General features: G+C 37.0%; 1 protein-coding gene across 6 annotated transcripts in view; it reads right to left on the bottom strand.

The window, feature by feature from the left end:
* The window catches only part of kaznb (kazrin, periplakin interacting protein b), a 179,563-nt gene that overhangs the window by 116,317 nt on the left and 36,196 nt on the right, over positions 1 to 27,050 (bottom strand). For all 6 annotated transcript variants that reach the window (XR_007035390.1, XM_047347389.1, XM_047347380.1 and 3 more), the window contains exon 3: positions 23,304 to 23,458. Coding sequence is in view for 5 of the 6 variants with exons in the window: in XM_047347389.1 (XP_047203345.1) it covers positions 23,304 to 23,458 (155 nt within the window). In the remaining variant the exon portion in view is untranslated. The remainder of the gene's footprint in view (positions 1 to 23,303; positions 23,459 to 27,050) is intronic.

Below are 27,050 nucleotides of genomic sequence, written 5' to 3'. Positions count from 1 at the left end.
TTTCTGACTTTTAATAATAGGTCACAGATTTGGGGCCGATCTAGAAGCACTTCCAAAGCCAGGTTTAAGTTTATTATAACTTGGCCTGCTTATCTGCTTACTTGATGCTGGATTGAATCCAGATTTAATAAAGTCAATCATACAATAAGGATACTGCCTTGTGATGTCTTTTTGTCGAGCAAAACTGCCCTGGCAGTTGCCTGAGCAACCATCTGCTCCATATGCTATACCTGAAACTGTTTTAAAGAATCCAAACTGTTACCTACTAAAGAAAGATTGTTAAGGACGCTCAATAATAACCCAGGAACAACCGGATTCAAGCCTATTATAAAGCAGCTTTGAAACCACTGTTTCTGGTCACAGCGAAGCAAGTTTCAACACAGACTTGAAAGGAATTGACCAGAAAAGAAGTCCTGACTTAAAAACTGAAACCTTCGAGCCTGACAAATAGACAGTCTAAATGCCTTCTGGTGTAAAGAATTATGACTAGATGAGACAAATTGGGCTGTTTGGCCATAATAGAAATATTTATGGAGGAGTAACAGCGATCATTTATCCTTAATCCTCCACATCTAGGGCACCTCTAACCTTGCCTTGTTGTTGGTTAGGAAAGCGTTACATGCCTGTTACAAAGTGGGAGAGGTTTTGTGATACATTGGGACAGTTTCTCTTCAAAAAACTTTGTGAACTTTGCTAAAGTTGGGGGTATCGTGCGGACTTTGAAACACCAGAACATTTTAAATAAAAATCTGGCAGACTCTACCAGAAAACTACAATTGGATCTCACTAAATCAACCTTCTTCTGCAGTCACCTACAGTCCCCAGATCTCAGTCTCCATATTTGTATAAGAAGCCTGTTGGTGAGCAGCGGAGATGGTCGCAAGTCATTTTTTCCAAGTCCAAGTCAAGTCTAAGGTCTTTGAGGGGACACTCCTAGTCAAGTCCCTAAAGACTGAGATAAACATTTTTTTATCAACTCCCCAACATCTAGGTGACTTCTAACTCCACATCGTTGTAGGTTAGTAATCCAAACCTGTAATGTTTGTTCTTAGGACATAATCATTAAATTATCACCTTTAAGTCTATTAATTGTTTATAAATAATTATGCCTGAATTATGTCTTAAATTGTATCCACTGTAGTATTTACCCCTGTAAAAATATAATTAAACATTATTGCTCTGAGAACAAGAATAGAAACTGTTTTAATGTCAAATTAAAACAGGAAAACAGGAAATGCTTTTATTTTGATATTTTTTTAGCCAGAAGTGGCCTTGTAATGTTGCAGCTATGTTAACAGTGAGAGAATGTTGGGGGTAAGTTATGCTTATTTTTGCTCTGAAATGAGCCAGTCATTTCATACAGTATTCATTTGAAAATAAATTCATGTGGTCATTGTTATAAAGCTACAGCTAACATAAACAGATGGTTTTGATCTATTAACATCCCATAATAATCCACCACTGGCTAATAATCAAGCACATCCTTTCACAGTAAAACATTCGTAGCAGCTGCAGGCTGCAGCTCACATAGTGGCTTTCTTTCACTTCTCATTAGATGAGATAGAAACTGTTACTAAAACTCAAGCCTCAGATCAAGAGTCCAAGTCAAGTCTCAAGTCTTTAGGGTACAAGTCTAAGTCAAAACTTTTATTTTTGTGACTTAAGTCTATCTTAAGTTCGAGTCTCAAACTCAAGTCACCAGTTCTGGTAATCAGAAGAGAAGAGTGCCTTGGCGAGGAACCAATGAATCTGGGCATTCTAGAGAAATTGTCCAAAGCTGAAAGATCAAAGCTGCCTCTCCCTGTCTCCTCCATCCTTCCAATATGTCATCAGAAAAAGATGAATTACTGTCTTATTGGCAAAGAGAGCTCAACAAAGCATTAACAACAGCTAAATAAATTTTGTTTTTTTTATTGTGAGATTATGCTTTTGCAATAATAGACATTTATTTCCTGGCTTTTTAAAATGTTCGACACTACAGCAACTAAAACTTGTTTTCCTGGGTCATATTCAGTAATAAATGCATGGCAGCCATTGTTGGACTGCTTTGCAAACTGTAGATGGGTCACTGAAGAAACAGGTGCAGATTCCATTACATTAGCAACTGTGAACCCAAAGAAAAGATACTGAAATCAGACTGCAGCTTTATCATCAGTTCTGATCAAAGGTACCTTGAGAAGATGAATGAATTCATATCTGTTTCAATCTTTCGCATTCATCTCTTTTTACAATATGTGTAATAATATACACCATGCTCTTTAATTACAGGTTGGTGTTCAAGACCTGAGCAGTCCACAGCCAACAGGTTAGTAAGCGGAAAAAAGGAAAAGATCCCTTCCTCCTTTGCTGATTGAACTTCAGCAGAGTGCCAAGCTACGAAGGTTGCCTTTGGAGGCTACGATAAGACCCGCCTAGAAACACCTACTATCATCGGCCTACCTCAGTCCTTCTATCATCATCCCCCAGATTCCACTCCAACACCTTGCACTCATGCTCATCTACTATCACTGCGAGTTTGGTAATGATAAACAGTTTGACAACCTCTCCTCTCAGAGATACCAGCTGTTGGGACTGCGGATGAAAACATTGCCAGGAGCCATGATGAGCATCAAGATAAAGACTCGCCAACAGCACTCTGGTGGGAATTGAAGGAATAAATGGATGTGGAAAGGTGAGGGTGGTTCGATGAACCTCAAGATTTGCAGGATGGAAAATAGACCTCGGATGATAGAGAATCAAAACTATGCTCCAATCTACTGAGACCAGTACGATTTAACCGCATTTCTCAGAAGTCACCCGTCTGCTCCCTGTAGACTGTTTTCTGTAACTGGCCTTGCATCCTAAAGTTCAGGTTTTTTATGCTGTGAAACTGACAGTTTTTTGCTTTGCACATTAAATATAAAATAGTGAAATGTTACAATTACAATGTAAGCAAGAAGTATGCATACAATCAGGTACAAATCAAAGAGTCTGCTAAACAACCAGCTGGCAGGAGATGAACAGAAACAAAGATAATTCATGTTATGTTTTTCAAGATTTCTTGTGTGAACTTTAAAAAAACAAAATTTATGTATTGTGGCAATTGATGTTGCTTGTTTTGTTACATTTATACTGTGTTGCAGCACCCTTTGACTAGCACATATTTCTCCTATGGGACACCCTGAAAACATGAGAGAATGAAAGGTATGACTGTACGACAGCCAAGTTGTGACATGAAAAAGATCGTCAAGCGTTGTTCGAATGAATCTAAATAACATAGAACAACTAAAATATTTACTGGCAGCTTTGTCACAGGCAGAATCCTGCAGAACATGACTATCGACCAACTTCACAGAGCAGCTGTCTGTGTGTACTGCTTCAGGAAGATAACGAAATCATATTTTTAAAATGTACAGTCAACCTCATTCACTGCTATCCTTCTTCCATTAATCTCATTCTTTTCTTCTCTCCAAGCATGGAGTCATTTTCAGAGAGCACTGCAGCAGAAATCTTGGTGACAGAGCGCTCCCTGTTGATTTATGATGTACAATTACTTATTTATTGGCTAATCACAGTAGGCTCCTGAGGGCAGGTTAGAGTACAGCTCCAGAAGACAGCAGACCAAGTCATGGAGAGAAGGACAGGAGAAGAGCCTTTCAGGAGTTTCGTTTTGGGAGCATGCAAATAAAAAAAACTTGCAGAATCATGTTCATATTTGACAACGTACCAAAAAAGAACACATATGCGATGTAATCAGACGCTGGCACTGATAACAGTGCAGCTACAGGAAAATTAGTTTTAGCTGAAACATGACAAAAAGACCACTATCACACCAATTGGAGAAAGAAAAATCTGAGAGCTGTTTCAGAACAGTGCATTGATAAAGAGCCTAGCAGGCGTTTGTCATGGTACAGCTGCAGGTTTTATTTAAGACATATTCATCTCACTATCGCACATTTCACTGTAGAGAACGGTTCCAATGAATAGCAACAGTGCAGGCAATGATCACTCTGTCACTGTTTTATCTCTGTCCCTACACAGCTTCTTTATATGCATGGCAGTGCATGTACAATACATGCCCAGCGACAGTTCCCTCCTATCTATAAAGCACCCCAGTCCTGGAAACAGCATTGTATGGAACAAGTGCATAATTAAAGTCAATTCTAATAAACGTCACATGGGTTATACTACAAAGCAAGTTCAGCTGTCAAGGTTAGTGTTTGAGTAGGACCAAAGTGCAGACAAGACATCATGAACAACAAGGAGAGCAGAAGGATTTAACAATAATGTACTATACTTACAAGTAGACAAAAGGAGTGCAGGATTTGGAACCAGGATAACAACGGAAAAAACCAGGTGAGTCTGATCAAGGGAATGCTGAACAGCCGAGAGAGAGGACTGAGCAGAGAAACTGAGAGCAGGAGACTACTAAACAAAGAGACCCCAACCAAATACAAAGGATCTAAAAACAGCAAAGGGAAAAAGCTGAATATTAACATAGCAGTGTAGGTCTACAAAGAAGAAACATAACAATTTAGTAAGAAACTAAACACATGAACCCATATGGCTGCTTTTTCTCTTCAACAAAAGCCTTGTGAAATTATGTAATTAAATGGCAACATTTATTTTGCTGCCACCATTCTCTCCTGCTTTGTCATTGCTGTTGTCCGACTCCTCTAAATGCATCTGAACGTTTAAATGGCACTCATGCCTGTGTATCTAAGCTGCCAGGGGTGTGACTTTGATTGACAGGTATGAATCAGATCAGATCAGATCAGATGTGATCTTTACTTTTTCTTTCATGATTTATGTTTACCATATGTATACTTTTGTTAACAATTTTGAAGAGGGTGGCACCATAGTCGATCTTTGCCCCAAGCAGAGGATCTTAGTGGGTTGCTGGAAGGGGATGGAAGAATGGAGCAGATGATGGATAGATGGAACTTAGCCTTGTCTACAGTAATGTGAGTGATGCTCTGGTATGTCATGGTAAACAAAGAGATGAGAAGAAACACAAAGCTTTTGATTTACCGGTCCATCGTTTTTCTGAGCCTTAGGCTAACTATGGTCATGAAATATGGATTATGAATAAAAGAAGGAGACCTCGGACACAGGGATCTAAAATTTGTTTGCCCCATAGACTGGGTGAAAACTAATTTCTTTTAGGTGGGCGGATGGATGGATGGATGGATGGATGGATGGATGGATGGATGGATGGATGGGAACCATTCATCTGACCCAGGTGTGCTGGACCAGGATAGTAGCTCTCTGGGACTGGAGTTGGAGACCCCTGGGGTTGATTGTGGGCAAATTAATCTAGCAAGAAGGGAGGATTTTGCTTTGAATTGAACATCTTTGGTGATTGGTGGTGTTTTGTTTTGTTTTTTTGTTGGAGGGACTGTTTTTGATTGTTTTTGGTTACGATTGCAATCTTACCTAGCTCAGATAAAATCAAATAAAAAAAAGAAATCACTTTTGGGTCAAAATAGCTGCCTATACACCAGACAAACTAAAAAATAAATCAAGTTATTGACGTTGCCATAGTGTTCTTACTTTATTGCTGTAAAAGCAACCTAATAGAGTTGTAAACTGAGTAGAAATATGTTATCAAGATACAAATAGATTTATTTAGGGGATTACTGTCTTTATTTGCATAAGCTAAAAGACATAAAATTAATTTAAAGACGTTAAAAAATAAGCGAAAGAGGAAGTGGAGAGAAAGATAAAACATTTTTTGGTGTATAGACATAAAAAAGACAAGGTCAGTCCCAAATATAAATGTGAAGTTGCAAAGTCATTTATTTCATTTTAGTGTTTTATCTCTGTTAGAGACAGAGCAGACTTATCAAGGGGGCGAAATTGAAACCTTTTCAAGCGTTCAGTAGAAGGAGCACTGATGACCAGACCTGCACACGCTCTCTCTGTATTCCTGCCTAAGAATACTGTTCTGCATGGACAGTCGTTCATACTGTACAGAGATAGAGAGAGAGAGCTGCACACAGCGATAGCTTAAGCATTAAAATGCAAAAGCAATTAAATGCAAGCCACAACAGTGCTTATGAGGTACCAACCTGACAGCAGGACTCTGATTATTTTAATTAGTGCAATATGGCTGAGTTATCCATGAACATAACTGAGGAGGAAAAGAAGCAGATTTTCTTCTTTTAACTTCAGTAAGAGGCTACGAGTGCTTTGCACAATTTATGCTTTAATGCGAAAGGGCAACGCATTTATGCAAATGTGTTTAATGAAACAAACAGTGCTGATGAGTTACTTTTCTCACTTCTGTGTTTTATTTAATAGCTGCAACTTATTCTAATTGTAAATGTATGTGATTTAAAAGTGTTTATTAAGCTGGTTCCTGCAGGAGATGGGAATTGCATTAATCTGCATGTTAAATTACTTTGTCTGAGTCCAACACTTGTCTTGCTTGGGGAGTTGAGTTGTAAGGGATTAAAACAAGGCATTAATATTGAGTTCAATGAAAAAGAGAAACAATATAATGTTCTCTGGTGCCCCTAAAATGTAAAACAAACCAATTACCATAATATGATTTCACAAGCTAAATAAATGAATAAACCCCAGGCAATGTCCCCTGGGTGTTTCCTTGCAGACGAAACCTCGTTTGTTGACTGTCCTTGTTGATTCCAGTTTTTCCAATATGTTTGTGCACCTCATTCAGCCGTGTTTCTTAAGAGAAGAAAATAAAAGGAAGCCAGACCAAGTGGTAAGACACTGGAACACAAAGGAGGATAAACGATGTTTATCACCTTTTCTATAAATATCAAATCAAAGGCTGCATGTTTACAGAAGATAACAATCATGTGGAACTGATACCTGCAAGACTTAAAAACAACCCTCTATAACACAGATCCTCAAAAGCTTAAGTATATGACCCAGAAAAAGCAAATTGCTGGTTAAACATAAACCATAAATGAATGAGGTAAAGACAGCAATAAAACTACAAAACTACATCTGGTTTACACATTGCTTGCAGCTGCAAAAAAAAAAAAAAAAAAAAAAAATATATATATATATATATATACAAACCAATGTACACTTTTTATCTGGTTTCGGTGTATGAAAGCTCTTTTTAAGCTCACTTATTCTCAATTGTTATATGCAATTGTTGTACTGACAATAAATATCATTTAAGTACTTTCGCCTATGTTTTCTTTGGTCATCAATTAAAAATAAAATGCACTATATTACATTTGAAAACTAATATTGTAGCAAAGCCTTTGTAAAACTTGCAAACAAGTTATCTTTGACTTCCTAGTACCTGAACTCCATAACCCTCCATAGCTATTAGCACTGCTGAAAGATGTGTCCATATCCTATGATCAATTTAATGCGTTGACTGGCTGAATCTAACAGTTAGTATTAACAGAAAATCCACATGCATATATATATATATATATATATGTATATATATATATATATATATATATATATATATATATATATATATATATATATATATATATATATATATATAGTCAGTCAGTCAGTCATTTTCTACCGCTTATTCCATAGTGGGTCGCGGGGGAGCTGGTTCCTATCTACAGCAGTCTATGGGCAAGAGGCAGGGTACACCCTGGACAGGTTGCCAGTCCATCACAGGGCAACAAACAACCATGCACACACTCATTCATACACCTAAGGGCAATTTAGAGTGACCAATTAACCTAACAGGCATGTCTTTGGACTGTGGGAGGAAGCCAGAGTACCCAGAGAGAACCCACACATGCACGGGGAGAACATGCAAACTCCATGCAGAAAGACCCCTGGCCGGGAATCGAACCCAGGACCTTTTTGCTGCATACATATATATATATATATATATGGTGGTGGAGAGTACAGTCTCATCTGCTATCATCTGCTGGCGTAGCAGCATTAGAGTCAGTAACTTAATAAAGCTCAACAAGCTGATAAAGATGGCTGGTACTGTCCTGGGGACTCCACTAGAACCTCTGGAGAAGCACAAAGAAAGATTCTTCAGAAAATGAAAAACATAGACAACCCTGCATCCTCTTCATGAGACTCATACAACAACAGTTTCTTCAGTCAGAGGCCTCTTTAGATAAGCTGTAATACTGAAAATACTACAGGAGGTCCTTCCTGCTTAAAGCCATCAGCATCTACAACTACTATTTGAAGAAACCTGTATAATATGAGTTACAACATTTAATTTCCCTTTTGGGTTATTAAAGTATGTTTTAATTTAACTGGAGTTGACTTTGAAAACACCTGCACACCACAAGTAGTTTGGCTAAATATATTTTGTGGAGTTCATTAAAGCACCATCTGCTTACCAAAGCAGCACAAAGGTTCATGATGGAACAGAACGGTTCTCCAAGGAAAAGAAAAAAAGAGGATAATAAAAAGTCACAGAAAGATTCAGTAATCTGGCAGCAGCGGTATCTAACGATGTATAATTTTGTATGCTGAAGAGCTTTCTGCCGAGATTCCCTCTTCAGCAGTCAGACTTCAATAAATGGAGCATCCAAGCAGAAAAGAGCACTGCAACCAACTATCATCTCTCACTAGCAAATTTATACATGTGAAAATGTAGAGAATGTGAGAGGTTTCAGAGTCAAACTGAGCAATCACAGTCAAATTTATGAATACTAATAAGAGTGATGAAGGGCAAACTGGAACACGATTCGTGACGCATACAGCACAATCAAACCAACTGTTTCATTCCTATAATAGGCTTAAATGAATATAACGAAATTGAGTTATAATTATGAGCATTTCTGTATGACATTTCCTGCATTTATACTTCACCGTGCAATCCCTGGTTAATCTTTCCATTAAAATGCCCCTTTTTTTTTTACACGTCCTCCTCCTCTCAGGAACTGATGATGTGCAGCAGTGGGACGTTAATATGGTAAACAGAGTGAGAATTATGTGGATGAGGGCTAAGTCAGGCGTGCATTTTTATGCTTTCACACCCAAAACAAATGACATAAATGAACATTTTATGAAGAGAATCTTTGTATGTTAAATCAGTCTGGATTTGCATCACCCAACCATTTGCTGCATTGAGAAGAAAATATTGTAGGACTGTTTGAATTCCCTGTTCACAAGTACTTCTCTCTTATGTTTACTCTAATTGCTACATAAATAACACAGTGGCTATTTCGTGCTGACTTTAGTTGCCTTGCATAATTGAAAAGAATAATAATAATTTTCCTCTGACTTTTCAACATGGCCTTTTTTTACACAGTCAAACATTTTTGCTGATTTCTATCAAACGTATACTCTCTTTAAGGTGAAACTTCAATTTCCTTTGTTTTTTGGGGGAGGGGATTAATGCTTTTAAGCCATTTCTGAGGAATAAAGCCCAGCCTTTGTGCTATTCTACTACACAGATGAAAGCTTGTTTTAATAGCAAAACTTCGGTTTATATGATTGCATTAGTGTTAATGATGTAAGCATAGCAAAGTTGTAGAGGTAACTAATGAGAGTATGAAACCTCTAAACAGGATGAAACCAAACAGGAAAATAACTTCATCACACAAAAGCAGAATTACACAGCTTGAACCTACCGGGTGAAGGTGTAAGCTGTTTTTCAAGTTTCTTAACTATTTGCAGTGATTAAATTGTTCTGGGTTCTGCTCAGCCTGATGGAAGTCTGCAAACAAACTTGCTACCAGACTTTGCAAGAAGTTTTTAAAATATGCTATTTAACAAAGATCAGGTGGACGAGATCCCAGAGATATTGTTTGTAGACTGAAATCAAACAATTTTCAGCCAAATCGTCCCAGACTCGTGAAATTAAAAAAAATATATATTTTTCCTTTCAGTTAAGCACCACATCCAAACGTTTTCTGGTCCCAATGACAACAACATTGTCATATGTGGGATTTGTACTCATGGAAAGACTCGATTAGGTCTTAGCATCATAGAGGTGTTTAAATAAAGCACAGAGATGTAAGATGCTATTTAAGAGGAAACCATATTTTCTAAAACATGTCTGTGGTTCATTCAGACTGCAAGAGACCAGGAGAGAAGCAACACTAGTAATCCTCGTTGCACTAATGAATTGAAACTGAATGGAAGACAAAAAAATAACACAGATTTGATTATCTTGTAAAATTCTGTCAAAAAGGAAGCACTTTTGTCGGTCTAAATATCACAAGAAAACAAATTTTGTTTTTGATTTTTTGAGGAAATAGCAGTGTTGGATCAACCTTCTTCAATTTCGTATAATTTTGAACTTTATGTAAATTGTTGCTATAAATATTCCTTCTGTGGTTTAATTCAAGAGTGCATATATTTGTAAAAACAGCTGTGCTTTCAGCTTCTACCTTGCTGCTCATCCTGTTTGCCAAGCAGCACCTTGCAAAAATGGGGACGTGCACTGTCGGCCCAAACGACAGAAGGTGCCCCCTCTGTATAGAATTGGTGACACTTTTTGCAGTGAGATGGCATTTGTGAGGAGGAAAAACATAACATGAATAAATTTGCCACCTTTAACCCACACAGGATGAGTCTGTACTTTCTGAACAAAACCAATCAGCTTCTTTGTTCTTTTGTATTACTGCAGATTACATGATCAAATTAAATTGTGAAGATGTAGATCCCAAACACAGTATGCATAATTTTGATGAAACAGAACAAGCAGTATTTGCATGAATATTTTATGATTGCTAGAAGTTTATATTTTTTTCTTTTGCAGTCCTTAAAAATAACACAAAGAAAATTACAGATATGGAAAAATACCACAGCATGTTCATTATTTTCATGTTTATACATTTTCATTATGTATATTATATTATCCTCTTACTTTAAGGAGGAGTCTTCAAATACAAAACATAGGAATAGATCATGAAAAACATGCATACATCAAGACGTCAATGCATGTAAGGGTTCTCTCAAGATTACAAATGAAAACAACAAATTTTAATCTGATAGATCGTTGTTGATCTGATGGTGCAGCAGCATCACATAAAACAACAATACAGGCTGTTTTGTAGCTGTGGACCAGATGCTCGCCTGGTTTGAGCCTTCAGAGACATTTCCCTTAAAAGAGAGTTTTTATTTCTTGTAGACGACCAAAAGATGTGAAGGCAAGGAGCATTTAAATCTCGTTTAAGGTCAACAGGGAATACAGCAGCTTTGATAACAGGTACCATTTTTAATTCCACGCTCTTGTGAACTCCACAGATTTTCTGGCTTTCAAAAAAGATTAAAGTAAACCAGATAACGTGTACAAGTACTGGAACATGTGTTCAGAAGAAGAAAAGGTTGAGATGAAAGCAAGAAAGGACATAAATGTTGCTGCTTTTCACACAAATGTCTCCACTCCTGCACACTTTGACTGATGCTTTCAATGAACTGTTCATGCCCCAGTTTTAAAGCACACCTCAAACTGAGTGCTGAACAACTAATAGACCAATGACTTCTGCATCTGGATGTATGTACAGAATCAATTTAAAGAAAAGCTTCTATCAGATGTGAAAAAAAACTCTCTAGGAACGTTAAGCTTCCTATTGGCAGAGAATCACATGAATTACAAGAACTGCCCCTCCACAATGCCGATCGATCTACTACACGAGCACGTCAATCCTGGACATTTCCCCAAAACCGCCAGACACAAACAACTCCACAAGAAAAGGCAGCAGAAAGAAAGCACAGAGACACCGTCTGTCACTCAATGGGAGACTGACAGCGTTGTGAACTCTTTCATTTTGTCCAAGCACCATCTGAAATTGAGGTGAACACCTTTGATCTGCAGAAAGAGGTGTGTAGTGATCTGGATCAGCTCAGGGTTTCCATAGAAATCTGTGAAGTCCAAACACGCCGGACTAAAATGGTTTGAGCAGCAGAAGCAGATATGGATTATGAAGTTGTTATCTTACCAGTAGTCCACAGAAAAGCTTTTATGCGCTGATTTGAGCTAAGAGACCATTTGATTCGCATGATTGGGGATCATTGTGTGCATAGGAAGGGAGAGTCCAGCAACACCTGCACTATTGAGCAAACAACCAGATGAAGTAAGCAATTAGTTTTGATAGCACCCTTTTCAGATCAATAATTATAGTCCTTCGCAGTGTAACTATAAGAAAATATATAATAAAAGGAAAACATAAAAGTAAAAGATCATGTTTTTAGTTGCAACACTGCAGAAAATAAACTTTTGCATACCAACCTGTCATTTGGAAGAGGTGATGCCATCGGGAAATGAACACTTTCACATCACCTTCGTATCCATTTAACACTGCAGCCCCCAAAAAAATTCATACCACATAAAACGGTCTATGATACAGTTTATGGACCACCACAACAGGTACGCTCCACTGCTGCAGAAACAACACAACTGCATCTCAAGCATCGCAGCAGTATTCCAATAATAAGAGCATCATATGCAGATGCTTTCTTTAAGGTCTGGAAACATTGAAACTGAAAGTGAAACTTTTCTTATTTTGATTAATTTGGGTAATAATTCTCTGACCCCTCGGGGGCACTCATAAGGCTTTGAAATTTTTTTCCAAGTGGTCAATTCAGTTTTTAATATGAAGAGAAAAATAAATCGAGATAGTGACGTCACAGAAAAGCATCAAACTGAGCCAAGGTGCAGCAGAACACTGTGTGCTCCACCCCAGTGACTTCAGTACAAACTAACTTTTCACAAATGAAGCGCATCAACATGGCAGGACTTGATGTTCCAGAAAATCCCCTAATTTCTTTACTTTTAGACCTGCAGGTATTATTAGAAACACCACCATACATGGCAAGCTCAAGAAACTATATGACAACAGTCTTTGGGATGTATAATCCCAAAGAAATTGGCAGTTCTAATAAAATTTACATTAATTACATTAATGCACCTTTGGCTGTGATTGCTGACTTTTGTGCACATCATTACACTTGATGGATCTCTTATATTTAATGATGCTTTCTTTTAAACTGAGATTTCTCTAATTTGCCTTTGCCTGCATTGGAAGTATGTCACATTAACCTAATTTCTTGCTGTATAAGACCTAATGCATCTATGGCTCCATTAATGATTCTGGGAATAAAAAAATTATAATATGTGGTGTGTGAGGATGGCATGTATTATGGTTTATCCATTTAAATATTTACTGTCATCATATCTGCACACATGGCTACTTATCAAGGAGCTTCAGCAAACACACTTTAACATCCACCCTGTAATAAACCCCAACATAGTTATTTTTATACATAGTACATATTAATCATTCATGTTTTGCTGATGTTTCTGGGTGCATCGCAACATGGAAAGTTTAAAAAAACGCGTTAGTGAAAAGGAGAAACTCCATCTCTTTGAAGTCCAGCCCACTCTGTCAGCATAATGGATGTATCACTGGAAGGAAGATGTAAAGGTGGAGGGATTTTCATATAGGCAGGTAGAGGACTTCAAGGTTGTAAATGAAGAATGAGATGAAAGCAATGGTTTCCTTTAAAATGTTCCTATAATAAACTGTTTTGTTGTTTTCAGAAACAGATAGATGCTATTTTAGAACAAAGACAATCTCACATAAAGGGGATCCTATAAGTTATCAGATAGCTTTCCTGCAGGCAGTCAGACACAGATGGATTGAAACCAAAAAAAATTGAAATCAGATTGATTTCCAGAAGTAGCTACAGCTTTGCTGCAGTATTTCTTTGTCTTTTCTTTATCTGTTTCACTGTTCGTTTATCTTAATCTCTTTCTCTTTCTCTGCTGTTGTCTCAATAGCTTATGAGTTTATTAGGTATGGAATCTAAAATTATGCATTTTCTCAAAGCTTTTTGGATCATTAATTCCACCTTGCAGTCTTTGAGCTCATAGAGCTCCAGTAATAGTTTTCAAGTCAACAGTAAATTTGGAAAAAGATGTGCCCACCTTGTAGCTGAAATGACAGGACTGGCATCTCACAGCTGTGAGGTACAGGTAGAAATGTTTTCATATTTGTGTGATAAAAAATTATTTCATATTTTTTTCTTTCCAATACTCGGTCTGAACATTAGCAGAGTTCCTTTAATACGGCGGGACAGCAAAGAATATTTTACTGCTATTTATCATTTAGATTCTTCATGCAACTAAAACCAAAGATTTTTACATTTGACTTGAATTTTGTGACGTTTCCAGTAAGCTATGCTTTACAACACAAACTTCAAGCAATTTGGAGATTTTCACTAGATGGTGTACTTGGCCACAAGCTAAGTGTTATTTAAACAAATGTGTGAAAACTCAAAAGTTGCATTCATTGAATTCAGTTGTGTTTAATAGTGCTCAGTAGTTGTTGAATCTTGTAAATAAAACTCCAATATGTCAGCTTCATTTTGGAAACAGTTTATATATCTTGAGAGATAATAGACACAAGCCAGAAATTGCTTTAGCAGTGATGTAAAGTCAGGCGAATGTCATCATGAAAAATACTAGCAATGATAACAGAAAATCAACTTGTCCAATTGACTGTTTATGTATGTTTATGTATGATTTCAACATTTTATGTTCAAAGCATTGCTGATTCAAATAAAAGGGAGAAAAACAATGTGAGGCAGTAAAAACCTGTGAATCACACACACTGATGGATACAGGCAGTCGCTGCATGCATTCATTGCTGTCTCTCTTTATGTCTCCTTTTTATGCAAGCCATAATATACATGCTGGATTACACGATTACTAAACATGCTGACGTTCCACAGTCTGTGTAATATTTTTAATGAATGGATGTGACATATTTAGTCTTCCTAATCGGCCATAAATGGGCAGTGAAAATGGACAGGGTGAGGAAAAAGTACCTTTACACATCAATAGGGGGCAGTGCTTGGGCAGCACGTCGCATACTACATCACATGCATGGAAATGAACACTGGAGTGTAATTTACTTAAAGCCATGTATCGGAATATATCATCAGAATGCAAAAAAAAGATACATAATGGTGTCTCAGGGGTATGATTATGAGCCTCCTCACCAACTTCACACACAACAAACCCCAATTCAACCTTTACTGACTTTCTTTTTCCTTTATTCTAGCCACATTTTACAGTGAAGAGACTGACTAGTAAAAATGGGTAAGCTGTAGAGTAGCTGCACCTCTGATAAAGTGGTCAGGGAAATACATTCACTGTGACCGTGGTTTGGGCTGCAGTCACATGTTGGCTGGTGAAATTCTGTCCATGATTTATTTGATTATAATTGGTTTATTAACAAGCAAAGGCAGTCTTTGAGTGCAGTAAATAGACGTTGCATATGCTGCCAAGGCTGCAGAGCTGCTTCAGCTGTAATCAGAGTAGACCTTTTAAAGTGAGTAACTGGCAATTAAATCACTGTGTGAAATGTTTCCTCGGCTCTCTTTTTGATAGCTTCTCATTCGCATCTTCTGAAACCATTCACATGGAGGAGATAATCCAAAAGCTATAATAACATGGACATTTTCAACATGACCCTTGCTAGATTTTGTGAAATCAAATAAGTGAAGTATTTGAAACTATTTGTAAAGAGTTACTTGGAAAGACTTTATACCATGCTTCATAAATGTGGTTGTGTCTGGGATGGTCCACTTCCCACACTGTGGAGATGACTCCAAATCACCTAACAGAGTCTCTTCGTTCAACCCATCGTCACGTCACTTTAAGTCCTTCTGACTTATCCAAAGAAGGACCAAATGAGGCCCAGTGTTCAGCTACATCAATTCACAGCTTTCACAACCACAGAAAAGCATTTGATTATTCACCCCAGCATAGCAACGAGGACATGCATAATTCATCTGTGCATATGACGAATGAGGCAATCAATTCTAGGACAGTATTCAAAGAGAAAGCATTCAAACCCTATCAAAACTAATTTTCAGCATTTTAGTGGACATATAGGTGACAATCTAATGATTTCTTTAGTGGTTCTTAACATGATTTACACAGCGGATTTACAGCATCAGGAAATCTTTCAGATTTTCTACATAATACACAAATTCTGTCAGTTTTTCAATGGGTGATGCATTGGGGCTTGTATTGTTCCTTCTCTGCGACAGTCTAAGTCTCTACAAGTCAGTTGTAGCACAAAATGTTGGAGACAACTGCTGGCACTTCAACTGAGAGTGCAGATGTTAAAAGAGTTGAAAATCTAATTTCATATTCCAACTGACAGCAGGGACATGACTCTTCATGAATTCTCTCTATGACAAGAGCTTCTCCTCTACATGGGATGAGACTGCGCTTGGCTTTGACCCCTCAGATGTAGAGAACAAAGACATCTGATTCATAATTTGGTCACAATATAATTGTGGATAACAGGCAGGCTCCCGCATAGCTCCAACCATCAGGTTATTTAAACGAAACAGTAACTGAACAATTAAATCTAATTCAGTGATTCTATCTGGAGATTATGACAGCATAATTTGGGTAATTTGGAGAAATAAAATTTATTTCTTTAAGCAAATAAACATTCTGTGGATGCAAGATTTTAGCATGTAAGTTATAGCTATACATACAGTAGGGCAACTGTGGCACAGTTGTGTATATCGGTGTATGAATGCTTGTGCGTGCGACTGGGTGAATGCGGCTCTAGTAAAATGCTGCCCACAAGTTGTTTTTGTTTTTAAATGGTATTAGCTGTGTTGATCCTAAAATATAGCAGCTAGAAAATATTTTCACTCAGGTCATTTTCTGCAGGCCCGGAAAACCTTCCTCTTTTAAAGAAGCCTTATCTGGATGCTTTAATAATACGTAACTACAGGCCCTTATCTAATTTAACATTTTTTGCATAGATCATTGAAAAGGCAGTTTATCAAGAAATTTACTCTGTTATGGTAAAGACAATCTCTGTAATGGGTTCCACTTACATTTTCAACCAAATCACAGCACTGAGACTATTGATGCGTTCCATTTGTACTCGGAAGTCGGGATTTCCCGGCTCCAAGTAGGAAATTTTAACTGGAATGCCCCCGAGACTCGAAATTATGAGTCGGAAAGTCGAGGCAACACAACTATCCCCGTCTCCTTCATTCAAGATGGCTACTACTCGCATCAATAGTAGTAAAAAGTTCTTACTGTGACTGTTATTAGCAGTTTTTTATTATTTATGTGACATTTAGTCAGTCATAGACATGCTACATTTCAGTGTTTATAAGAACAGATGTTTCATTGCTGTTTATAAGCATGAAGCACCGCATAGAACAGTGTTATTCCCATTGTTATTATTTTAAGACTGCTGTTGTTACGAACAAAATCAAGCAGGAAACGGGATGCTATAACTCGTAGATGACGTAAACTCCAACTTCCCTTTGAAGGACATACATCTTAACAGCAATGCATCAAAAACTTCAGTCTTGGTTTTTCTGAATCCGATACAGTTGATCATAACGTCCTAGCTGATGTTATGATCATATCTCATAATTGTTCAGCAATTGTGCAGACATTGCTCCTAAACAATGAAAATGTGACAACTTGAATAAAAAAAAATTACATAACTTTGAAAAGATGCAGTTTTTCACCAGATTATTTTTCAAAATAGAAACCAATCTTGACATAAACTTTGTGGCACCATTACTGCTACTGTCTTATTATCATTACTGTAAAAACAGGTACTACACAAGGAGTCCCCAACTAACCTTTACAAATAAAACAGAAATGATTTTTTATCAGGAAGTGGCATAAATGTAGGGAAGTAACTGTCAGACGCTTTAGTATTCTTCACTCATTGATTTATGAGATGATTATGTCCACGGTCAGGAACGGATTTTAAAAAAAACAACATATGTATTACATAATATGCACAGTTCTGTCATTTGGAAATGTTAGTAGGCTTACAGCAGACGAAAGTCAGAATCTTATGATATTTTTTACCTCCTGTCAGTTCAGAGTGATAAGCTTCCAGCTAACAGAACCATCCGTAAAAAAAAAGGGAACCAAGCAAAAGCTGTAGGTGTACAATGTGACACAAACAAAGCCAACAGGCAGGAAAATCTGTCAGTCTGACAAGTGTCTTTACTTTTCATTGACAGCTTTTTTTCTCAACAAGTACAACTTCTTGGTAAGATAATTTACGCTCCATCCTTAGCCGGCATTCCTGCTCATGCATCATTTCCCAATGCTACGGATAGTCCTAACTAAGGAGGAACAGACTGCAGGCTAATAATCTTTCACTTGAGCTTGCATGCTTACGAGCTGCGGTGAAAGCAATGGCCTTTTGCTGAATTACCTACCTTTAATCAATGACACTGCGTCTGAGAAAATATCTCCAGGAGAATGTCGGGAGTCCTCCGCATCCATCATCCAAGTTGCCGACGGTGCTCATAGATGGGCCCAATTGAATCAGTGTGTCTGGATTTATTTAGCATTCATCAAAAAGTTAAAGGAAGTTAAAATAAAGTGACAAATAACAGTTGCTCCATACTGATCGATAACTATCTCATCTATAGCACAGCAGAATGGAGGGACACTTCAATCAATATTTCAAATCAACAAATAAAATAATGTTTTATATTCCTCAATACATAAATGAATACATTTGTAAGTAAACTAAAAAGGTGTAAAGCAAAAATAATTTTGGTAGCACTGTACACAGATGTTTTTAGTTTGCTGGACGGACCCATTTCCAGCACTGGATGGGCTAAAAGCGAGGAACACCTCAAGCTGGGCGCCTCTTCACCGCAGGGCAACACAGAGACACACAAGACAGACAGATATGCATGCACACACTCACGTCTAATGGCAACTCAGTATGAAGAACATTACTGAGGAGATGTTTCTGTTGTGCAATCATATAATAGGTGTATGGAGGACGTTCCCTTTGTTACCTCACAGCCACAAACTTCAATGTATTTGAAGCATGGTTGATGCATTGTTCTCAATCTTTTCTTTACAAATACAAATTTGAGTCAGAGTCAATACTTTGTAGAACAACCTTTTTCCTGCAGATCTTAACCAGCTTTGCACATCTCTCAAGTTGCAAAGAGTGACATTTTTGTCCATTCCTCTTTGCAAAATAACACAGGTTCACTAAGACTGAACAGAGACCCTTCTGAAATTGTATTTAAGCCTGGACTTTGACTGGGCCATTCTTCTGTTGGCGCTGTACCCCGCTTTAAAATCCATTCAATATCTGGAACATATGACACAACACTGACATATTGTGAGATAAACAAAAAAAAAATGATTTGAAAGGACATGTCTAACAATGTGGATGTAGGCAGCAAGTTAAAAAAGCACTAAAGATAAGATGTGAGCTTTTTCAAAAACTGTTAGTTAATACAGTAATCTTTCCTTCCAATCAGTTTCCAGCGTCAGTGAGTGGATGATGAAACTTTTGTCAACAGTTAATGCTCTCATTAACACATTTTTGCCCTTTATCCACCCAGCTTCTATCTTTTTTCTCTCATGCTTTTGACTTTAGCCCCATGACAAGTACAGCGCATGCTGTCTCCTATCTGAAAGTATCCCAATGCATTTTGATCTAAGCCATTCCCTTGTAGCTCTAGTTGTAAATTTAGGATTGTTGTCCTGCTGTAAAGGTGAACCTTTGCCCTCAGTCTCATGTCTCTCTAACAGGTGTCCTTCCTCTTTTACCCTGTATTTAGTTTTATCCCTCTTTACACCAACCCTGACCAAATTCCTTCTCTCTGCTCAAGAAAAGCATGCCCTCAGCATGATGGTCCATGTTTCCTCCCTTCATGTTTCACCTCCATATTTCACCACCAGGATGGTGTGTTCAGGTTGATGCGCAGTGTTGGTTTGTGCCATGTAGCATTTTTCGTGTAGGCCAGTAAAAGTTGAATTATGGTCACATCTTACCAGAGTAGCTTCTTCCACATGAAAAATTCAATAAAATATACATGTGTACAAGACGCCTGTAGCTAACCAGAGATAGTGGTCGCCTTGTAATCCAGAAGTCGCGGGTTCTTGTTCAGCATCATCCCTTCACATGTCGATGTGCCCATGGACAGGGCACTTTACCTTAAGTTGCCAACCGATCTGCGAATCGGTGTATGAATGATTGTGCGTGCGATTGGGAGAATGTGGCTCTGGTGTAAAGCACTTTGATTGGTTGTTATGACTGGAAAAGAGCTATATAAATTCAGTCTTTTTACCATTTATAATACATGTGGCCTATAAGGCCGTACGTGGGACAAATTTTTTAACTCATTTTTTCGAGAGGGAAAAAAACTTTACATTATTTTTTTACTGAGCCCTCTTGGGAATATTCACAGTTGCAAGCAGTACACACAAATGAAAGAAGGTTGAGTGATCTCCTAATCTCACGTTGTAGCCAAAATGAGGGTGACGTTTTTACTTTTTTTGTGCTGTGTTCACTTTGGGTACATATGGACTGCAACAGTATCTACTAAATGCCATGATAATAACAAAATGTCCACATTGAAATTATTCATAAACAGCAATGAAATGCATTAAAAGGAATTAACTGTTTTTAAATAAAAATATATTTCAAAAGCAGCTTGATTAGTGGGGATATCTTTGACATGTTCAGTATCTCAAATGAATGACACATATGTAGTACCGGTATCTTTTCATATAAAATGGTTTCCATAACCCTCAGTCTTAAGAATAGAGGAAGACCAGACTTAAAGTTTATTTTAAATAATACATACTTAAAATACAATAGGAGTTTTAGATTGCTTTAACAAAAACTACCAATATGTATTTTTGGAGAGATTGAAACTTGAGTTGAATATGAAGTTAGGATGATAAGGCCACCCTTTCAGTTTTACCTTTAAGTGGGACCAATATCCCATGTTTTACATTGCATAAATTAGCTCCAGATATTAAGCACAGCATGCTTTAATGGCTTTTCAGATGCTGACATAAGGCTCCAGAGCATGGTGATGTGGGTTTTTGTGCAGAAATATGAAATGTTTTTAATGTATTATTTAGCAGATGAAAAGTATGGTTGTAATGTCCATCATAACTATAAACTGTGTCTTTTTTGTTCCAAGTAACAGAACCATTTAAACCCTGTATTTTACGTGATCCGTGTCAAAATAAAACAAAAGAGAGCACAGTTTTGACAAACATTTTGTTCACATTTTAAACTGTAGTAATTGCGATTAAATATTTCTATTCGGTTGGTTAAATTTATTTTGACATGATTGTAAATTATTGTAAATAGCGAGACACCTTCTGTTCACAGTGTTCTGCAATTACACATACCCATTTTAGTGAGTGCTTTTCTCCCCTACCGCTGCTCTATCTGCATAGCTAGACAATTAGGTGCAAATGTATTGCTGCAGAGTGTTTGTGAGTCAAATTAGGCAATGTTTATCATGGGGCAGTTTATTGTTGACAGGTTTTAGGGCAAAAATGCAGGGAGAGTGACCCAAATGTTGAGGTGCAACATTTTTTTGGGGTCAGAAATTTAAGCACTGGTTTATTTCAACATGAACATAGCTCTCTCTGATTGATCTCACAGTGCAGCAGCAACATTGGTTTGCTGGTTTTCCACAACTCTTCGCTCTTATGCAGAAATACTACTTTAGAGACAGACTTGACTAGATTTGTGGTTTTCCAGAATGTTCTAATCCAGAAGGTGAGGAAATTTCATTATCTGTGTTGTTTTTCTATCATTTCTACTTTTATTACTTTTGGTGACATTATGTATTGCAGCCCAGTACCAACAGGGTGCCCACTGTTTTTTGCAAATTGCTTTTGCATATTTGTTTTATATTCCTTGATCTTTTAGATCTTTATTTGTGTGTCTTGCCTTTGTTCTGCAAAGCAATTTGAGTTGCAATTGTGTTTTAAAGGTGCTAACACAGATAGCTGATCATTTGTTTGTTATTCAAAAAGCAGTTTTCCACAGAGAGCAGAGAGAGAAAAGGTTATTACTTTGCAAAGGTTTCTTTCTTTAGGCTCAAAAGAATATTTCTGTTCAATCTGTAAGACCTTTAGTTTTGCTTCAAAGAGAGCAGGCAGCCAAGAAAAGAATTAAAAACTAACTTTACAAAGTTCAGCAGAAAATAGTTCAACCGTTCACTCAGATTGGACAATTTCTCACAGAGCTGGACTAGATATGCTGTGGGAAATAAAGAAAAAGCTCTAGGTCCTGTCCTAAGAAGATTTGTGGTTAAAAAAAAATAAAAAAAAAACTATTTGGGACAATATGTAACAATATGGAAGAGCTCATGTGATCAAAGTTTTTTCTCAGTTCATTGGAAACTTTCCTATAAAATGGTTCAAATAACTTCTAAAATATGAAGTATGACATATAGTTATTAATACAAATTCAAACTTCCCACTTAGATGTGTTGTCAATACCACAAGAGCAATTGTTTTAAATCCACTAGAATATGTTCACTTATCTGGGAATGACACAAAAGAATTCACAAAGCAATACAATTTGCTCTGTTTTCGCACGTTACCCGAGCTTGATTAAATTATGGAGCTATTTTGATGATGAACATGTCCTGTTATTATCACTTTAATGAAAAAAAGTATTTTGTTTCTAAAAACGGGATTCCTCTTTATTTTATTCCTTTTCTCTATAAATTACAACCAGTTGGAGGTTTTTTTTATCCCAGTGACACAAACAACTCTGTTGTTTAAGATTACTAAATATTTGTTCTGGCTGTAAATTAAATAAATATATATGAACAAATCAGCAGATGTTGCCCTAAATGCATGCACAATACTTTAAATGTGGACTTCCTATGCACATAGACATTAGTTTTAGAATTAGATGAATAAGCATGAGTTTTGCGCACATTTGGCCAAATAAACCATTGGAACAAATAAATTCACAACAGGCTTTGTGAAATTTAACCCAGAGAGTAATACAGCTCTTAAGAACTACTAATCTTATTGTATTATTATAGTTTTGAAGCATTTTTTAATTTGTATTTTTACTTATTTAAAGCAAGAGTTGTGAGATTTGAATAGATTTTACAGAGATCTCAAAGGTCAGATGACTATTCTAGGGATACAAGCAAGCATGTACAATAATTACAATTTACACAGATTTTAATAGTAAGGTTCCACCTCGCACAGCTATGCTTGAGGGTTACATTAACACAGGAAACCAAACCAAGAGTTTTTGTGTCTTTCTGTCCAATCCAGATTATGCAGATTAGACACAGCCTCATTTAGTATTTGGCTTCATTTTTTGAGACCCAGAGATCACCATTAAGCAGCTCCAGAAACCAAAAAAACTAATCTACAGCATGTTTGTTAAAGTTTCACTGAGTAAATACGAAACCGCTCTTTATCCAAAAAAGTATAATTTTTGAATGTTTCTTGTAGGGCTAAATGGGTTCTCTTAAAGCACTAGCTGAATTATCTTGTATCTTGCTGACTCTTTGGGGCAAACATTGCAGGCCAGATCACAACTGAAATTGTTGAGAGATGGTGGCGGTACCTGAGCGTCCATGAGTAGGTGTCTCATCAGGGTCATGGACTTCCTCAGGGTGTCCCTCTCTCCTGGGATGAAGGCCTCCTCCTCAGCCAGACCACACGGTCGGGTCACCATGAACTGAGCAATCTGGTCATTCAGGCTGTTAAGAGATTGGACAGCTGCAAAAAATAAACATGAAAACGGAGAGTTAACTGCAAAACATAATGAAAACCTTTATTTGGCCTTTATTTTCTGAAGCCTTTGTGTGTGTCTCTTATCAAGCTTTCGCCCTTTTTCACAAGTGGGATTTTCTGGATAAGACTTTAGTGATCTGAGACACTTCCTTCATCCATGACTACTGTTCTCTGCCTAAGAATAATCCCCCATTTGGACAAGACAAGCATTATTAGGCTAAATCAATTCCAGGGACTTAGAAATTCACTTTCAGTCCATTATATAATCCATTCTGTTACAACTGGAGCCGCAGTAATTATGTCTACTGTGTTTTTCTTTTAGAATTAACACAATGTAGAGCTCAGAACTGAGATGAAGTATTCAGTCCCTTAGAAGGCCAAAATTTAATAAAGAAATAAATCCTTCCGACCTGTCCAGGGTGCGCCCCACCTCTCGCCCGTAGACTGCTGGAGATATGCACCAGCTCCCCTGCGACCCAGTGTGGAAGAAGTGTGTGTAGAAAATGGATGGATGGATGGATAAATCATTCAACAATTAAATAAATAAAACTGGATATAAAGCAATCTTTTTATTCATAACTGTTGAAAAGAGTCAATTATTGATTAAAAACTAGACATAGTTAAACATGAAATTCATTCAAGTTACATTAAGTGGTCTTTACCACTTTTAATTTAATCATTTAATAGTTCCTTTAATGCAGCGCACTACTAAACATTTTTTAGCTGTTGCTGTTATTTGACTGGTTCACCCGCCCAGTAAGTTCTGACCAATTATCTTGACTTGGGCCTTTAGCAACGTCCACTGGCTATGACAGGCAAGACTGAACAGTAAAATAAATTACTACACAATAATATTCAAACATGTGAAACACATAAAAACATTTCACATATAGGTTTTTTTTCCTCATTTTATTTACATGTTGCCATACATTTCCTGGTTCATATGTGTACAGTACCATGTTCTGTTACTACCAGATACACATTTCCTGTGTGAAACATATTTTTGCACATGGTACTAATATATATAATTTCCTTTTACACATGAAAGATTTTCCCCATGTGTTTCACATGTTACTAGACTACATATTTTTCACATGTGAAACAAATGATGGAAAACTTTTCTACATATCGGTTTTTCTCCTGTGTTTTACACATTGCCACATCATATTATGTCCACATGTAAAACTTGTGTTTAAATGTTACCGCAAGATACAATTTCCATATGTGAACAAAAGCTGAAGACTGTGGAAGGTTTTCTTACATGTTTTACATTTTACTATATGATCTCATTTCTACATGTGAATAACATGTGGGAAGTTGTGGAAGTTTTTCCCGTGTGATTCACATGTTACTACACAACATAATTTCCACATGTGAAACACGTAAGAAAATATTTCACTGGTGGAAGGTTTATTTTTAACATGTTTCATGTTTTCTTGACATGTGAAATGCATGTATTCTGTTGTCACTAGAATATATATTTTTCATATGTGAAACACATGCTAGAAAATGTTGTGGAAGGTTTTGTCCATGATCTACATGAGATAATCTTTACACAAAAAAGTTGGAAAACTTTTACCATGTGGAAGGTTTTTCCAACAGTTTTATAAACTATACAATTTAATTTTACAGTATATTGAAACACATGTGTCACATTTTATTACACAATATAATTTGTACAGGTGAACCACATGAAAACACTCCTTCCACATGCTGAATCTTATTTTCACGTAATCTTTGTTGAAATGCCATAAAAGCATAAACAGAAGGCATTTTTGGTAGTATCCCATTCAAATGTATGGAGTATTAGCAATGAGAACAAATGATATTTGCCTGTTTTTCTTGAGAAATACTTATTGTATGGCAAACTGCAATATAAGGGCAATTTAAGAATTAAAAAATTAAAAAAAATATTATGTACATAGTTTTAACAAAAGTTGCCAAACAGTTATCTGTCTCATTTGTGTAGTGGAGCACTGGGGGGTTGTGAGTTTAAATTTCACCTTTCCTCACCATATTACTGTGTCCTTAAGGCACTGAGCTAAAGTTGTCCACTGATCTGCATTGAGGGGTATGAGTATGAGAGCATTTGTCAGTGCTACTGTGTGAATGAGATTCACAGTGTAAAAGTGTTTTGAGTCATCCTATTACTGAAAATAACTATGTAAGTTAGTCAGTTTATCATTTTACATCTAATTCCATGAGGTCCACATATTATACTATCAAAATACTCAGAAACCACATGTTTAACCTGTGCAAAACATTTGCTTTGTATGTCTCACACATATCTCATGTTATTTTACATGTGGCTATACTCTTATTCATGTAATTAATACAATTCAAGTGGTTTTCATGAGGATTCTTTGATTTTCAGGCATAACTTTCTGTTCTCTACACTGCTATACAGGCTGAGAGGATTTGGACAAGGGTGACAGTGACTGAGGCAATATTTGAGTCACCGGTGGCAGTTAGGGCCGTTTTTTTATTTTTTTTATTTTCAACAGAATGATCAAAGAATTTTGGTCGCACCTTCCGGGCTTTTCTTGACATGCAGAAGCTCAGCAAAGAGAGCCATGTTCACAAGCACATAGTAGCCCTGCAGACAGAGCATCATCCTGTGGATCAAATCAGAACAGGGTGGGTGGGTTCAGGAAGGAGGTGGGAAGTTGAGGGTAAACTGTTTACGACAACAGCTGATGACTGGATTCTAATTTCACATTCAACATTTACAAAGTGGACCTCTATAGCCTGAAGATGGCCAAACACTCCAAGTAAATGGTATGCTGCTGCTGAAAATGACATGTTGTCAGAGTGAAGGAGCCGACACAGCCTCCCATTTCAATTTTCTATGTTGAACGCATTCTTTCACAAACAGACAGGTGGCTTATTATAATGAAAACTTCGTGATGACAACCATGAACAGGTCTATGTCAACATTCCCTACAACCACGCAAAATCTGCTTCTTTTGACCAAAGGAAAAAAGCACCAGAAGAAAGTTTCAGAATCACACTCTGAATGCATTTATAATAACCATTTGTCTCTCACTTGTAAAATTACTGGTGCAGAAACTCCTCTTTGGGTTGATGACATGTCTGATCAATGCTTGACTCCAATTCAGCTCTGAGGTTTAAATGTGCACATCTCCAACTCTTCCACATTTAATAATCAAAACATTGACAAGAGGGTATGAGACCTGCTATGATGCCTGGTTTGGAGATGGTGACACGAATAGAAAGACAGGAGATGAACTGGAGATGTTAAGACCTATCAGGAGTGACCAAAATAGGATTAGAAGTGATTGCAAACTTTGTCTCCAAGGTTTTTCTGATTTTTTCACGTTGCAACAACAACGTTGTTTACTTACTGTAAATTTGACCATTGTTAAAAAACGTATTTAAATAATAAACTTCAACAAAGAAAACCGTGTGTGTAAAAACTTTCTTGGATGTGTTCATCCCCTGCATCTCTATTTTAATTGCTTAGAATGTAACATTACCATGATGTAATGGCATGCAATCTTTTAAATCAGAGGGATATTGTATTTTTTGTGAAGCACACTCCTACACACAGGTGGCT

The sequence above is a fragment of the Girardinichthys multiradiatus genome, chromosome 20 (genome assembly GCF_021462225.1).
Source record: "Girardinichthys multiradiatus isolate DD_20200921_A chromosome 20, DD_fGirMul_XY1, whole genome shotgun sequence".
Taxonomy (NCBI): Eukaryota; Metazoa; Chordata; class Actinopteri; order Cyprinodontiformes; family Goodeidae; genus Girardinichthys; species Girardinichthys multiradiatus.
Note: the sequence above shows the minus strand (reverse complement) of the source record. Positions and strands in the feature narration are given on the sequence as shown.